This window comes from Myxocyprinus asiaticus, chromosome 39, assembly GCF_019703515.2.
Source record: "Myxocyprinus asiaticus isolate MX2 ecotype Aquarium Trade chromosome 39, UBuf_Myxa_2, whole genome shotgun sequence".
Classification (NCBI taxonomy): Eukaryota; Metazoa; Chordata; class Actinopteri; order Cypriniformes; family Catostomidae; genus Myxocyprinus; species Myxocyprinus asiaticus.
Genome location: NC_059382.1, coordinates 11,457,754 through 11,473,081, shown reverse-complemented (window position 1 = coordinate 11,473,081; position 15,328 = coordinate 11,457,754). Strand labels below are relative to the sequence as shown.

Sequence of the window (15,328 nt, the reverse complement as noted above, 5' to 3'; positions counted from 1 at the left end):
TGATGTGTTTACTCAAAAGATTCATTTCAAAACACAGTTTCGTTCACAAATGAAACTCCAGAATGTTAGCTGAAAACAAGGCATAAGTGAAGCAAAAGAGATTGGAAAAAATTATGGAAGTTCAGTATATAAAGTACATAAAGCACGGATTTATGTGCATCACGCTAAATAACAAACCATGTCCACAGTGTTTTATTTTCTGAGGTGCTTGCAAATTACATTTTAGAACCTCATAAAACTAATGAGACAAACCCAGCACCAGACATTCAAAGATGAGCCAGTTGACTTTCGTTGTAAATAGTCAGGATTGACAAACCAAAAACTAACTATGACCAGTCACACCACAGAGCAAAGCCACATTTTCAATGCTCAGTCACACAAAAGCAAGTACCATTCATGTGTTTCGACAGTGGAGGATGATTTATCACGAGCTTTGTAGAGTATTCAACCACGGATTGATATGATGTGCTCTCAAAAACATGCTCAACTGTCACACTGAATATGGTAAGTGAATTTTGCATTTATCTGTCAATCATCTACAGTACATTGTGTGTTTCTTATTGTAGATTTCCTGCTGTAAAAAAGAAGTTCATGAGTGAGCTGAAAGAGCTCCGTCAGAAGGAGCAGAGTCCGTACGTGGTCCAGAGCACCATCAGCCTCATCATGGGTGTTAAGTTCTTCAGAGTGAAGATGTATCCTGTAGAGGAGTTTGAAGCCTCCTTTCAGTTCATGCAGGTAATAAACCAAGAATGTTTAGACTGTCTTCCATTCACAAAGCACAGCACTACTAGTTTGATTTGTGGTCTTTATTTAATTATTATGTATTTATACTGAATTTGGAGACTCTCTCAGACAAGGCTATAGTGGTAAGTTTAATAACATCAGTCTCAGAATAGGGTTTAGCTTAAAAGTGAAAGCTAACCCTCTATTGCGCTATGCTGTGTTTCTTCTGTCACAGGAGTGTGCACAGTATTTCCTGGAAGTGAAGGAAAAAGACATCAAACACGCTTTAGCAGGACTCTTTGTGGAAATTCTGATTCCTGTTGCAGCGGTTAGAGAAATTTTATAAAAATCTCTCAATACTCTGCTTGTTCGTAACACCAACCACATTGTCTTATTTACATGTATTTTGCATCTTCCGAACCATACATCTGAGAATGTATACTTTATTCAGTGTTCTGCTCATTCTGTATACTTTTACTGAAGGCTGTCAAGAATGAGGTTAATGTTCCTTGTCTAAGGAACTTTGTGGAGAGCTTGTATGATTCCACCTTGGATCTGTCAACAAGAAAAAAGCATTCTCTGGTCAGTCATGCTTTCAAATGGATAAATGTTTCATACTGTGTGATAAGATACATTTTGAACATTACAGTGTACCAATATCTTTGGTCTGTTAGGCTTTGTATCCACTGGTGACGTGTTTGCTGTGTGTCAGCCAGAAACAATTCTTCCTCAACCGATGGCACATCTTTCTCAACAACTGCCTATCCAATCTTAAAGTATGTCAGAGTTCTTCTTCTTTTATTTATTTTCCAACTAGTAGTGCAACCAGGATAGCCAGGATTACTATGCTTCCTCATTACAGAGCAAGGACCCAAAAATGGCACGGGTAGCATTGGAATCCCTCTACCGACTCTTGTGGGTCTACATGATCCGCATTAAATGCGAGAGCAACACTGCGACGCAGGGGTAAGCATGTCCCTTAACTGTAACTACTTGTGTTGAGCTATATGTTGAGTTTATAGCCTCTACAAGAAGGTCCCCCAAGTCAAGATAGTGGAATGAGGAGCAAACTGATTTTATGTAATACAAGCCATCTTTAATGAATACCAGCTTTCTTGGTGGAGTTTGGAAGGGCTAAAAAAACTAAATTAAAACAAGTGTCTGTACCCTGCCCTTCCCATGGCCGTTACTCCAATGAACCGGGCGTTGACCTCACTCCTTCTCAGTGGTAGTTGGGAGTCGAGTAAACAAGCAATCTATTACAGTCATCGTGCCTCAGGTGAAGGGGTTTAAGGCTTGGTAATTACTAACAGTGTTGCCAGAAATGGGTGGAGAAAGGAGTGAGACTGGTGGTCATGGGTGATGGGTGTTGGAACGCCAAGATGGTCCAGTGGGAATCGAAGTCTTGGCAAAAACAACTATATAGAGTACACACCCATGTTTGGGCTTCAGGGCCTGAACTGAACAGTGAAGAAGTGTTGATTTCTTATGTTTCTAATCCATAATAGATTGATCAGGATTATCATAACATGTGGTTGACGTTGTTTGGGAAAGGGTGTACAATCCTTAGAGGATTTCAACACCAGAAGGGGAAGTTGTGGTAGTATTTTTTGAATAGTGAGCTTGGTTCGGAATGGAAAACTAGCTTACTGTGCTGCAGTATACACTTTTCTATTATTATTATTTGTTTTAAATAGGATGTGACACAGTACACATTATGCAGTTATAAACAATTCAAATAGTAGTTTGCTAAATTGTTGGCACATGAATGTTCTGGGTTCAACAGAAGTTAAGTAAGGGATAATACACAGTCATGTATAAGCCTGAATGGATTTATTTTGCAATAACAACCAGCTGACAGTAAATTGTCCCGCTAAATAAACGGTTACTCACCAAATTAATAAATAAATGGAAATGGAAACTTTGATTTGAGTTGAAATAATATAATTATGTGAGGACAAAAATAGCTGAACAGCTAATTTCCACCTCCAGTTTGCGTCAGAGTTCTGTTGGTGTTTATTTTGTAATTAATGACTGTCTGAGTTGAAATTAGCTTACTTGTATAGCACGCACAGTGATCCGATAAGTAGTAAAGATGGCTCGCAATTCCTGTATGTGCGGTCTGATATGTGGATGTGCGGTTGTTACTCAGAAATATCAGACCACTAAATGGCGCCATTGACCAAACAGAACAGATTATTCCAGTGAACCGTGAAATAAGCTCAATTAACAGCATTTTTGGTAATGACAATAAATAATTTTGACTCCCCTCTTTAAGTAAAAAAAAAGAGATAAAAATCACAGAAACTGTAAGGCACTTACAATGGAAGCGAATGGGGCCAGTCCAAAGATGCTAAAATACACACAAGACATAAACGATATACATTTTATCAATATTTCAGTGTGATAAAATCGCTTACTAACCTTGTCTGTGTAAAGTTATATCCAATATTGCAACTTAATTGTCATGACAACAAAACCTCATTGTCCTGGTTTTGGATATATCTTTACACAGATAAGGTTAGTAGTAAACTATTTTATCACACTAAAATCATGTTAACACATATAATGTTTCACAAGTTCGCCTGCCCATATAATCTTCAGATAATTGGTAAACGTATGTGACTTGCTGTTCGCAAAGGAGGGGCTTGAGGTTGAGCCTTGATACTAGCACTAATTTACCCCCCCTTGGGACTAGTGAAAGTATTAGGATAGCTATAAGGCAGGAACTAGAATAGGGGAGGAGATGGGGAGGTGGAGGGATGTCAGAAGGTTTGTTGTCAGGGTAAGGTAAGCAGCGGCTTATACAGTATATTCTACATTTAACTGATTGATTAGATGGGCATGTTCCTCTCGAACCTTCGTTTATTAACTAAATTTACGTTTACCTTTGAAACGGTGTATTTTAGCATTTATGGACCGGCCCCATTCACTGCCATTGTAAGTGCTTTACTGTAACTGTGATTTTTGCCTCTTTTTTTTAAATAAATGATGGGCAAGTTGAAATTTTTTTTGTGGTGTAACAGTATAAGGACAGGCAAGGAGGAGGCGGGATCCAGCTGAACAGTAAACATAAGTTTAATGTCAAAACTCAAACTTAAAACAACATAAAACAAACACAGACACACATGCAACGCGGCCGCGTGCATCTCTCTCTCAGACTGGCGTCTCTGGCTCCCCTTTATCTGGCAGTCCTGCTGATCAGCTGATTCAGTGCCGGCTGTGCACCATCACGGCCCGGCCACACCCTCCTCCTCATCACATTTGTTTTTTTATTTATCTTTATTTATCAGCTTTATGCCACAAATGCTGTTAATTAAGCTTAACTTGTATTAAATTTGGACAATTCCTATAATTACTCAAACAGTATCCAGTTATCATCCCAAAAATAAAAACGGTTATTTTGCATGTTTGATCCAATTTTGTATACAAATGTCTTAAGTTTGGCAGTCCAATCAAGTAATAAAAAAAAAATTAAAAAAAAAAAAAAAAAAAAAAAATATATATATATATATATATATATATATATATATATATATATATATATATAAATAACTTCAGTCATGGTTCATTTGTCACACTGGATATTGCATTATGGGATACAGTGGTTACCAACAGCTTAGAGGCAATAATAAGCCCAAAGAGGTCAAGCCTGACTTCAACCAAGCTATTTTTAATCTTAAAATAAAAGTGATTTCATATATAGGGCAAGATAAGCTCTGCCACTGTAATGGAATGCTAATTATAACAAGTTATCTGTGTCATCATGCTTTGAACTTATTTTTGTGTATGTGTCAATCATTGAATCTAAACTTGTTATTGGTTAACACTGTGATTTCGCCCCCACAGACGCCTCAACTCTATTGTGATGACCCTGTTCCCCAAAGGATCTCGTAGCGTGGTTCCTAAAGACATGCCTCTCAATATATTCATTAAAATTATCCAGTTTATTGCACAGGTATGTCTGCAGTGTTATGACAGACAGTCATATCTAAAAAATAAGACCCCAATGTAAGTCTGTTGTTGGCTGTTAAACCATGATACAAGACTTAACTCTTGTTTGTTGTGAAAACTAGTGAGTATACTGTACTGTATGTCTATGGACAGAAATTAGTTTTGCTACCAAAATAATAATTCAGTGACTGATCAAATTCCTGTCATAATTTGCAACACTATGGGTTGTAATATGACTGATGCATCATGTATGTTAAAATATTTACATTTTGCATTTATTTCCTTATTCTCTTTTCTCATACAGGAAAGACTTGACTTTGCAATGAAAGAAGTCATTTTTGACCTACTGTGTGTTGGGAAACCAGCAAAAGCCTTTAGTCTTAATCCAGAGGTAAAGAAATCATCAAATACTGTACATTAGTATAGTAGCTTTATTTCAGTCTATTTCAGTTTATTTCATGATGTCATGGATGTGTGATCTCTAGAGAATGAATATAGGTCTCAGAGCATTCCTGGTCATTGCTGACAAGCTGCAGCAGAAAGATGGCGAACCCCCCATGCCTAACACAGGAGCCACGCTACCATCTGGGAACACGCTACGGGTCAAAAAGATATACCTGAGCAAGCCTCTCTCTGAGGAGGAGGCAAAAGTCATTGGCAAGTTAATAAAAGAGTAAAGTTTTAAGGAGGTGTAGAACTGAAAACTACTTTTACAGTGCTCAAAAAGGTATTTGGACACTTAAGCCACACTTTAAAGTCTAAAATGTCATTGCATTAGATAAAATATCAAACCAAGTAGGATTTATTATAAAGAAAGAAAAGTATAAGCAAAGTTTTCAATCAAAAGAGTTAACAAATAGAAATGTTTTAGGATTTAAATGATAAAATAGATATACTGTTAAAAATGTAGACAAAAAGTACACTTTTTGATATGAATGCTTTATGGAACATGTCCGTAGTGAGGATAAGTGATGCTTATTCTGAGAAAAGGCCTAGCATCATTTGTTTGCAGATGTCAGTTAGCTTGATATTTGGTAAACAATACAATAAACGTAATTTTTTTAAGTATGGCTTAAGTGTCCAAATACTTTTGGGACCATGTTATACTGTATCTGTAGTTGCTGTAGTGATTCTCCATTTTAAAACATTTGAAAATAAATTAGGAAATGGATGTGGCACTTTTTGGCATCTGAAAGGCACTTGTTGTCATTAAAGGGATAGTTCACCCAAAAAAAATGAAAATTCTCTCATCATTTACTCACCCTCAGGCCATCCCAAATGTGTATGACTTTCTTTCTTCAGCAAAACACAAATAAAGATTTTTAGAAAAATATGTCAGCTCTGTAGGTCCATATGCAAGTGATCAGACATTTGTAGCTCCAAAAATAACATAAAGAAAACATAAAAGTAATCCATATGACTTGAGTGTTTAAATCCAGATCTTCAGAAGCAATATAAGTGTGGCTGAGAAACAGAACAATATTTAAATAATTTTTTATTCTAAATCTCCACTTTAACTTTCACTTTCAAATGTGAAAGTGAAAATAAACAGGCACCACCTGTGACTTTCAGATGTAAAATATAAAGTGAAAGTGTAGATTTAGAGTAAAAAAAGGACTTAACTTTTTATCTGTTTCTCACCCACACCTATTATATTTCTTCTAAAGATATTGATTTAACCACTGGTGTCATACGAATTACTTCTTTGTTTCCTTTATGTGCTTTTTGGTGTTTCAGAGGTCTGGTCACCATTCACTTACATTGTATGGACCTACAAAGCTGAGATATTCTTCTAACAATCTTTGTTTGGGTTTAGCAGAAGAAAGAAAGTCATGCAAATCTGGGATGGCATGAGGGTGAGTAAATGATGAGAGAATTTTCTTTGTTGGGTGAACTATCCATTTAATATATAAACATTTAAGAAAAGAAAAGGTTAGAAAGCATGAGAGCAATACAAGCTTTGCAAGAAGTCTTATTAATGGACTGAACTGAAATGATTGATGGAAAATGTGCCCTTTTACAGTTTTTCACTGTCTTTGTGTTTTCGACATCTCAGGGATGTCTCTCTATTACTCCCAAGTGCGAAAAGCTTTAGACAGCATCCTGAGACATTTGGATAAGGAAGTAGGCCGCTGTATGATGCTGAGTAACGCACAGATGCTGAATAAGGAACCCGAGGATATGATCACGTATGTGACACATGACATGATTTGCTCTGTCACAAGAGTGATGATTTTTGTACACCATTAGCTAAATTAATGTTTAAATAATCTACATTCAAATCAGTCTAGAAATTTAGACTTCTGAAGTTTACATGATGCTGGTGTTGACATGAATGAAAAAAAGAGACAAAATAAGAATGAATGAAATATACATTATAAATCATCATACTCATCCAATATTACACATATATACACAGTCAGGTTGGGAAAATCATACTCAAAATGATACATTGAGATTGATTCAAAGCTGTCTTTCTTTGCAATAACATTTGTCTTTGAACTCTGTTTGTCTCTGTCCAATATTGTCTCATGTGGTCTATCCAACTTTCTGTAGACACCTGTCTGATCCAGCAATCCAACTAAACATGTTTTTTACCCTATTAAAAGCACTTACTTCTGTTCGGTCTAATGTGACCTCTCTACATTGGCAGGGGTGAGCGAAAGCCTAAAATTGACCTCTTTCGGACATGCATGGCTGCCATTCCACGCATCCTTCCTGATGGCATGTCCAAGTCAGAACTCATAGACCTTTTGGCACGGTGAGTGTGTTTATATGTCTGATGCGTGAATTGGTGTGTCAGAAGCATTTATTATATTGCGGTCAGGTTTCCGCAAAGCTTCAGTAACATGATCTGCCAATAAATGGATTAAATTAATTATTTGCTGACTGCACTAGAGGTGGACCGATAGTGGATTTTGATATTATTCGATACGATAACTAAGTTGGTGGGAAAGGCTGATAACCAATTAATCAGCCGATAGTTTAAAATTGATTTATTGAATGTCCAAAAATTATTTATTCTTTCCTTACTATGAGAGGCACAGACAAAGAGTCCTTAATTAATAAAATCCCAGATGCAGTTTATTGTTCAACCAAAATCCCAAAATAACCAGAAGAAATTAAAATTTGGTGGATATTGCGGGACTTTTAAGTATAAACAAGCCCGAAACACACCGGAGACTCTTATTTTCAAATGACGAAATGATGAAAAAAACTATCTGCAACTATCGCCATAAATTTTTGCTGATACAATAGTTCCAAAAAGCAACTATCGGCACCGATTTAATCGGTAAAACCGATATACATCTACTACCTCTACTTTTCACAATATTAGTCTTACAAAGCAGGCTGTTTACCTTCAGAGGTTAGTGATGAATAATTAAGCTATTGTTTTGTCTTAAAGCATAAATAAAACAAGAATTAAAAACTGGTTATGCACAATAGTTATCGGACACTTAAAAATAATCAGTATTGATATCAAACATGAAAAAGCAATATCGGTCTATGTCTGTACAGTATGCTGTTATATTGCAACCTGGACACCATGCCCATAAGTCCTCCATTCACTGGAATTCTGTTAATTGTACACACATAAAATCATGTACTTTTTTCAGTATACACCTTTGTAATGTATGCCAACTGTGGAAACTGCATTCCTGTTAATTCTGTCTGGCTGTCTTTTACAGGTTAACAATCCATATGGATGATGAACTGCGTCTTATAGCTCAGAATTCCCTGCAGAGTCTACTGGTGGACTTTTCCGACTGGCGAGAAGAAGTTCTCCTGGGCTATTGCAGCTTCCTGCTGCGTGAGGTGCAGGACACACACCAAGGTCTGCTTGACTCCTCACTTAAACTGCTGCTACAGTTACTCACCCAGTGGAAACTGGCCCTGCTAAGCACCAGCAAGAGCCTGGACACTTCTAAGATCTGCTCCACTGAAGTAAGGGGCTAAAAGAAAGCTTGTTTTAGTTTGGGGGTTTTACCAATATGGATGAAAATCACAAAAGAGATCTCTTTAACATCTCAGTTGTTGCTCCTACTTTTGCTTAAGAGTCGTCCTGAAAGAAAGAGCCCAATAATATCACGTGTCTCCTCTATAGTTTCATAAAAGATCCCAGCAGTGTCTCAAACTGTGCTAAGATTTGCCAAGACACCAAAGTCTGCATTTAAAAGTCAAAGATTTTACTGTGAGATCAAGCAATTTTCTACACCGTACTGTAAGTAAGCTGTGTGTGTGCACTTCAGTTGTTACAGAGTAACTCTGGCTCCAGGCTGCCTGCAGAACGGACCCCTCACTCTGCAGTACTACACGCTGTTGAGGGTCTCGCTCTAGTGCTGCTGTGCTCCTGCCAGACCGCCACACGTAAACTAGCTGTGTCCATCCTTCGAGAAGTCCGCCAAATCTTCCTCACCATCGGACAGACTGAAGTAAGAGGCACTTGGAGCCTGAGTCAGCCCCAGCTGAAGTCAATTCAAACATATTTGACTGAACGTACACTCAGTTAATGGTTATGATTGTCTTTATTCCTTACACAGGATGATGAGAGGCCCATGATAGATGTTTTGGACCAGCTGAGTCCGGTGGTGCTCGAGAGCTTTGCCAGCGTGGCAGTGGCAGACTCGGTGAGTGCCTCTTTGTTCAGTGTTTTGCGGTTTCACTTGCATGTGCTCAGTAATCTTGGAAGACATCACTGAAGACCCTCTGTATCTCTACAAAGTGTCTTCTGTTCTGAGCACATGAGGTAAAAGCTTCAAGGTCTGGGGTTAAAGCTTCATATCATATACAAAGAGAATATATATTATATATTACAGTATATTACAGTGCCTGATGATTCTTAGTTGAAATTCTTAGTTCAAATACTTTTAGAGACACAAAAACAAGTGTTTATCCTAAAACAGTATTTTATCAAATGGGTTTCATATCTTTACTTTGGTGCAATATCTTCCGTGATCTCTCCCCCGTGACCCCTCTTTCCTTGGCCTTGCAGGCAACTCTCCCAGCTGGGCAGCATGCAGACCTGCAGTGGCTGGTGGAGTGGAACGGATCTCTGGTCGGCAGCCACTACGATGTGCGGAGCCCGTCTCGTGTGTGGATCTTGGCTCAGTCTTTGAAAGAGCCTTGGGCTCTGTGCCTCTTCAGTCTTCTGAGACAAGAGTACCTGCCCAAGCACTGCCCCACGGCGCTCAGCTACGCATGGCCCTATGCCTTCACCCGCCTGCAACTCCTCATGCCCTTACTCGAGCCCAGGTGAGGGGTGGATAACACATTTAAAGATGCCTTTGACCTTTAAAGGTTTCTCATTGAGAAGTTCCTCTGTGGACAGGTCTTTATTGCACTCTGCATTTTAGCTGTAATAGTTGCAGCCCTATAGGTTGTTATGTAATCATTTTAAACCTAAGTAGACAAGGCTTTAACCTGCACTCAGATTGCAGGAGGTTTTTAAGCATGGATTCTCTTCCTTAGTTTAAGCTTTGAATGGCTCCCACACTAGCTATTGCCTTATTATGTTACTGCACTTGTACAGTATAAGTGGTTCTGCCCATCATAGCTGACCCTGTGCAATCCTCTTTGGGTTACCCTTCTTTTTGCATACATTCATAATAATAGAGTGTCTCTCAACACAGCTGTCCACTTTGAACAATTAGTACAATGCTGACTGTTCTGACTGTATCTTTTAGCTACCCAGCTAATGCTAAGAAGACAAACTCAGCTGGTTTAGCAGACAGCTATGTGTCTCTCTGGAGAAACTACCTGATTCTGTGTTTTGGGGTGGCCAAACCCAGCATCATGAGTCCAGGTCATCTCCGAGCCTCCACCCCTGAGATCATCACACCCAGCACAGAGAGCAACAGCAGCTATGACAGTAAGGTGGGTGAGGCTTCTTTTGGATCATATCTATTCTAACTTATGTAGAATTATGTTTGTTTAATTTGAATTATTGACTGATTTATTTACTGATTGGTTTCTTTCACTTTTGGTTTATTAGATTCTGGGGACCCCATCTGTCGCTTGGCTTCTGAAGCAGTTGGTCCCACTGATGCGATCAGAGAGCATTGACATCACAGAGTCTTTGGTGCTTGGATTTGGTCGCACAAACTCACTTGTTTTCAGGTACTATTTAGCACATTTAGAGGCCCTAATTAAAGGCATTTGATATTTCCTCACATGTGGCTAACTCAGAAACCACTGTATACATTTAGATGGGTTTATCTCCAGAAAGATGTCACATTCTACTAGTGCCATTTCATAATATAAGCTTTTTGAATTAATTTCCACTTCATTTCCCACTTTGTGTTGGATGTTGCATCAAATGTCAGTACAGCAAGATTTTTTTTAAATGCCATGAGCAGCACATGTCTGATGTTCACATTCCAGTCATACCTCAGCCGTGTGCTTGTCATACTTTTGAATTCCTTAATTTTGATAAGGTAAAGCAAAAACCACCCAGTATGTAATTGATTTCATACATGTCTTGACAGAGAAAACTATTAAAATATCTGTCATGGAACAACATCCAGTTGACTTTATAATTCCATTAGTTCTGCTACGACTCTATGTTTTGATAGAAAATAGATTTAAAATGTCAAATTATTTTAAGACTCCAGGTGAATTATTTGACATGTCATCTTTTAGTTTTTTCCTGGTAAACTAAATTTGAGATCATCCATTAATCTGAACAGTCTTCTCCAAATCATTGACCAGAAGTCATATTGCATAGTTTTGTCTGCCTTTTTATAGTTCTTGGAATCAGAGAAGTATTTAGGGGAAGAGCAATTATTGCTCTGGAAACTGTGGCAGCACTGTATTGATTCTTCTTCAGTCTTATTGATTTTATATTTGATGTGTCTCGTACAGAGAGCTGGTTGAGGAACTGCATCCTTTGATGAAGGAAGCTTTAGAAAGGAGACCTGAGGTCAGTTATATCATTTTTTTAATTGTTCAGTTAGATCAGTTGGTATGTGCCATGACTTGTTTTGTTGTAAATGGTCCACTCAAGTGATACATTAATGTTTCATAAATTAAATGACACTACATCTTACACTAGCAAAAGTGTACCAAAGTACCATTAGCATATTTTTTTGGACAGGGTACCGTGGTCATACCTTATTTTATTGTACATGTATCATGGTAATACTATGTGTTTTTTATATGTTCCATGGTAATACCATGTTCTCTTTCTAACACTCGTTCGGTATCTCACTACCTGTCTGATGATTTCTGAGCCCTGTGTAGGGCATAAATTTGGCCAGCGGTGGCCCTGTCCCTAATATAAACCACAACTACCTGTTGCTGCCTTATTCTCGCTCTCTTCCCCGTGGAAGATTTTCGGAAGCAGATGCATTAGGATTTATTGTTCAATTGTTTAACAGCGAAGCCATTGGTAACGTTCAAACGCAAGAAATCTTTTTCTGCGAGTTTGTGAAGTGGCAGTTATTTGTATATAGTGGAGTGAACTAACGCGTCATGGCGAGTTTATCTTTGCTATTGTACTCTTGGCACTTTCTGGTGTTTTTACGACTTTTTGCGGTGCTTACTATGCTTCAAATAAAAGGAAAATAAAAGAGAGTTATTCGTGGCTCAATGTATTTTCTGTGTATGTTTTCACGTTGTGGTGGACTTACCTCAGAAGTATGGCAACCAAAGAGCCGAAGAGTTCAGGTGGGAAAGGCCGCCCTCCCCACTTATGTGCATGCGGTGCATGGATCTCCGCAAAAGATTTTCATCCGCATTGCATCTCATGCCTAGGGGCTAAACACGCTCAGACCGCGTTGTCCAGCCCGGAGGGTTGCTCCCATTGTCCATCCTTCTTGACCAAGTTTCGGGAGAGAAGGTTGAGGGTCGCAGTCGTGGGCAGAAAGGACCCGTGTCTCTCTTCTCAGGCCAGAGAAGAGTCAGCAGAATGTCCACAGGCCCCGTCATGGGGCAAAATTATGGACAGTGTGTCTCCAGTCCTTCTCCTGCTGTTTGAAGACACATTGGCAGGAGAAGAAGACGACGAGGATGATGAAGTTTTGTCTGACATCTGTCTGACGAGGATGGTGAAGAAGATTCCATTTTGCCCATGGATCAGTCCCGGCCACCAAGCACGCAGAAGGAGTGCTCTCCATCTCCGGTTCAGTCCGAGTTGGATTTGTTTGAGGTCTGTCGTAGGGCCGCAGCTAAGCTCTTGATCGACTGGCCGTCACAGCCAATGGGTATGGGAGCTGAAAGGGACTTGTACGATAGCGAGAGACTCCCGTCTCGCCTCCCTCCAGTGAAGAAGTTCCTCCCAGCCGTCCTGGCCTGTGTGGTGGAAATAAGGCAATATTGGGATAAGCCTTTTTCTCACTGAGTGCCGGAGGCTCAACTTACAACCCCCATCCAACCCCCCAGTGGAATTATCGGTTGCTAATCACCTGCACCAGGGTCGTCGAGTGGTTTTCTCCTCCACAGGGGCCGCACTGCCAGAGAAGATGGAGTGCTTCGTGGCTTCTGTCTTCTAGAATATATATAAGTCTTCAGCACTTGCAGTTCGAGTCCTCAACACAACATCCCTCTTGACGGCTTATTAGGCTGAGCTGTTAGAGGAGATGGGATGACAGCTCGAATCCGGATCTCCCAACCCCACCCTCTGGGAGGAGATCTGCATTATCACAGACTTGAACTTGCATACTTCTCGTGGCCCAGTTCAAAGCTGTGGGAGAAGCATGGGTTTGGCGGTGGTAGGTGAGAGAGCCCTATGACAGAACTTGTCAGGGCTCTCTGACAAAGAGAATTTGGAGTTTTTAGATGCCCCTATAGATCCGAAGGCCATGTTCGGTGCCACTATTTCGGCTATGCGCCAGCAGTGAGACCTGAGGAGAAAGGAAGGAGAGGTGTTTGAAGAATGTCTCCCACGAAAACCGCCGGCTTGTCTTTATCAGCCAAGTCGGACCAGTTTCAGACCCTCTGGAAAGGGAGGACAGCCTGATTTACAGCCTCCTTGCCCTACGCCGTTCCAGCAACCCAAGATGGTGCAGCAACCCAAGATGGGCCATTCAAAGCCAAAACCGTCTTTTGCAGTGGCCGCTCAGGACACTGCCCTTCTAACCCCCAGGGGCACAAGAAGAGACGGGCGACTTGAGGCATTTGTTCGCTTCAAGGCGGGGCATGGAGACAGCACCACGGGTTTCTCTGTCTGGACCTCTCGTGTGATCGGCGACTATCTCCCTTCCACGGGGAAATGGAGATGGACGCTGGAAGTTGGACATTTTCCTGTGTTCAAAACAGACAGATCAGTTTCATTCCCAAGTGTGTGCGGGGCGATAACACACATTCCCCAGTTGCCCCCGCAAATGTTCTCCTCCCTCCACCCGTGGGGTACGTTCTGAGGGTGAAGGAGACAGTTCACACAAGCATTCATGGTATGTTTCAAATAAAGAATTCTCTGGTGCATCCAGACAGGGTGCTGAGGGTGCAGAATTGTGTGAAAAGAAAAACAGACACAAAAATAAATGACTCCCATTTCAGAGCCACATTCCCTCTATACGCCACTAGTGGGCATTGTTGCACATAGCCCTTGACATAGCGCTGGTGTGCATGCGCAGTTCATCCTTGGGTTCTGAATCCAGTAGAAAGGGGTTAGAGGCTTCAATTTGCCGTAAAACCACCTCTTTTCAATGAAGTGTTAATGTCAGTGGCACAAGGGGAGTCGGCTCTGATTTTAGAGGAAGAAATCCTCTTTACTAAGCAGGGGAGTGATAAAAATGATACCGTTGGAAGAACGCCATCAGGGTTTTATTCCCGGTATTTTGTAATTTCAAAAAGAGGGGGAGGTCTCCATCCAATTATAGATTTATGGATCCTCAACAAACATCTCAGAAAGTACAAGTTCAAAATGCTCACGCTCAGAACTTTGTCTCATTCTATTTGTCACAGTGACTGGTTTACATCAATAGATCTCCAAGATGTGTATTTTCACATAGACATTTTTCTTGCTCACAGGAAATATCTCAGGTTCGCTTATCAGGACAGAGCCTATGAGTATGTGAAAATTCCTTTGGTATTCCTTTGGTGGAATCGGCTCTGACACCGCTAATGAATGCGGAGATCAGAGTGTCGGCTTATCAAGACGACCTGCTCGTTTACGTGCCATCTCAGCGGCAAGCGGAGAGAGATACAAAAACATTAGTGACACATTTGGAGAGCTTGGGATTCAGAATAAACCAAGCAAAGAGCTGTCTTATTCCCTCGCAAGAGATAATTTATCTGGGGCTCAGGCTGAATGGAGGCGTTTTGCACCTGCATCTCCCTTTTTCAATGGGGGAGATCTGTTTCTCTCAGGACGTGTCTCTGGCTGTTGGGATTAATGGCCTGGGCTTGTTGCGAATGAGGGAATTTCAGAACTGGACAACGCCACTGTGCTCGGGCCATCAGCACCATCTCAGTCGCGGAGTGACCGTCTCATCAGAATGCATGAAGGCTCTCCATCACTGGAGAGCCATGTTTTTTCTCAGAACAGGGTATCCATTGGGTCCGATTTTAATGGGAAAAGTGGTGACGATGGACGCTTCTCACAGGTTGGAGTGCTGTGTTTGACAGCAGAACAGTGAGACGTGTTTGGACTCCCGTACTGAGAGAAAAGCACACACATTTTCTGAAGTTGCTGACAGTGTTTCTAGTTCTC

The 15,328-nt window shown here is 40.4% G+C and overlaps 1 protein-coding gene across 2 annotated transcripts in view; it reads left to right on the top strand.

Moving 5' to 3' along the window:
- frya (furry homolog a (Drosophila)) overlaps positions 1-15,328 on the top strand; it is a 96,764-nt gene that overhangs the window by 33,920 nt on the left and 47,516 nt on the right. For both annotated transcript variants that reach the window (XM_051678448.1, XM_051678447.1), the window contains exons 8-24: positions 567-735; positions 959-1,051; positions 1,207-1,305; positions 1,398-1,499; positions 1,586-1,689; positions 4,573-4,681; positions 4,982-5,068; positions 5,163-5,334; positions 6,734-6,866; positions 7,331-7,438; positions 8,367-8,622; positions 8,928-9,110; positions 9,219-9,305; positions 9,671-9,930; positions 10,362-10,551; positions 10,670-10,794; positions 11,539-11,596. In XM_051678448.1, the coding sequence (XP_051534408.1) occupies positions 567-735; positions 959-1,051; positions 1,207-1,305; positions 1,398-1,499; positions 1,586-1,689; positions 4,573-4,681; positions 4,982-5,068; positions 5,163-5,334; positions 6,734-6,866; positions 7,331-7,438; positions 8,367-8,622; positions 8,928-9,110; positions 9,219-9,305; positions 9,671-9,930; positions 10,362-10,551; positions 10,670-10,794; positions 11,539-11,596 (2,335 nt within the window). The remainder of the gene's footprint in view (positions 1-566; positions 736-958; positions 1,052-1,206; positions 1,306-1,397; positions 1,500-1,585; positions 1,690-4,572; positions 4,682-4,981; positions 5,069-5,162; positions 5,335-6,733; positions 6,867-7,330; positions 7,439-8,366; positions 8,623-8,927; positions 9,111-9,218; positions 9,306-9,670; positions 9,931-10,361; positions 10,552-10,669; positions 10,795-11,538; positions 11,597-15,328) is intronic.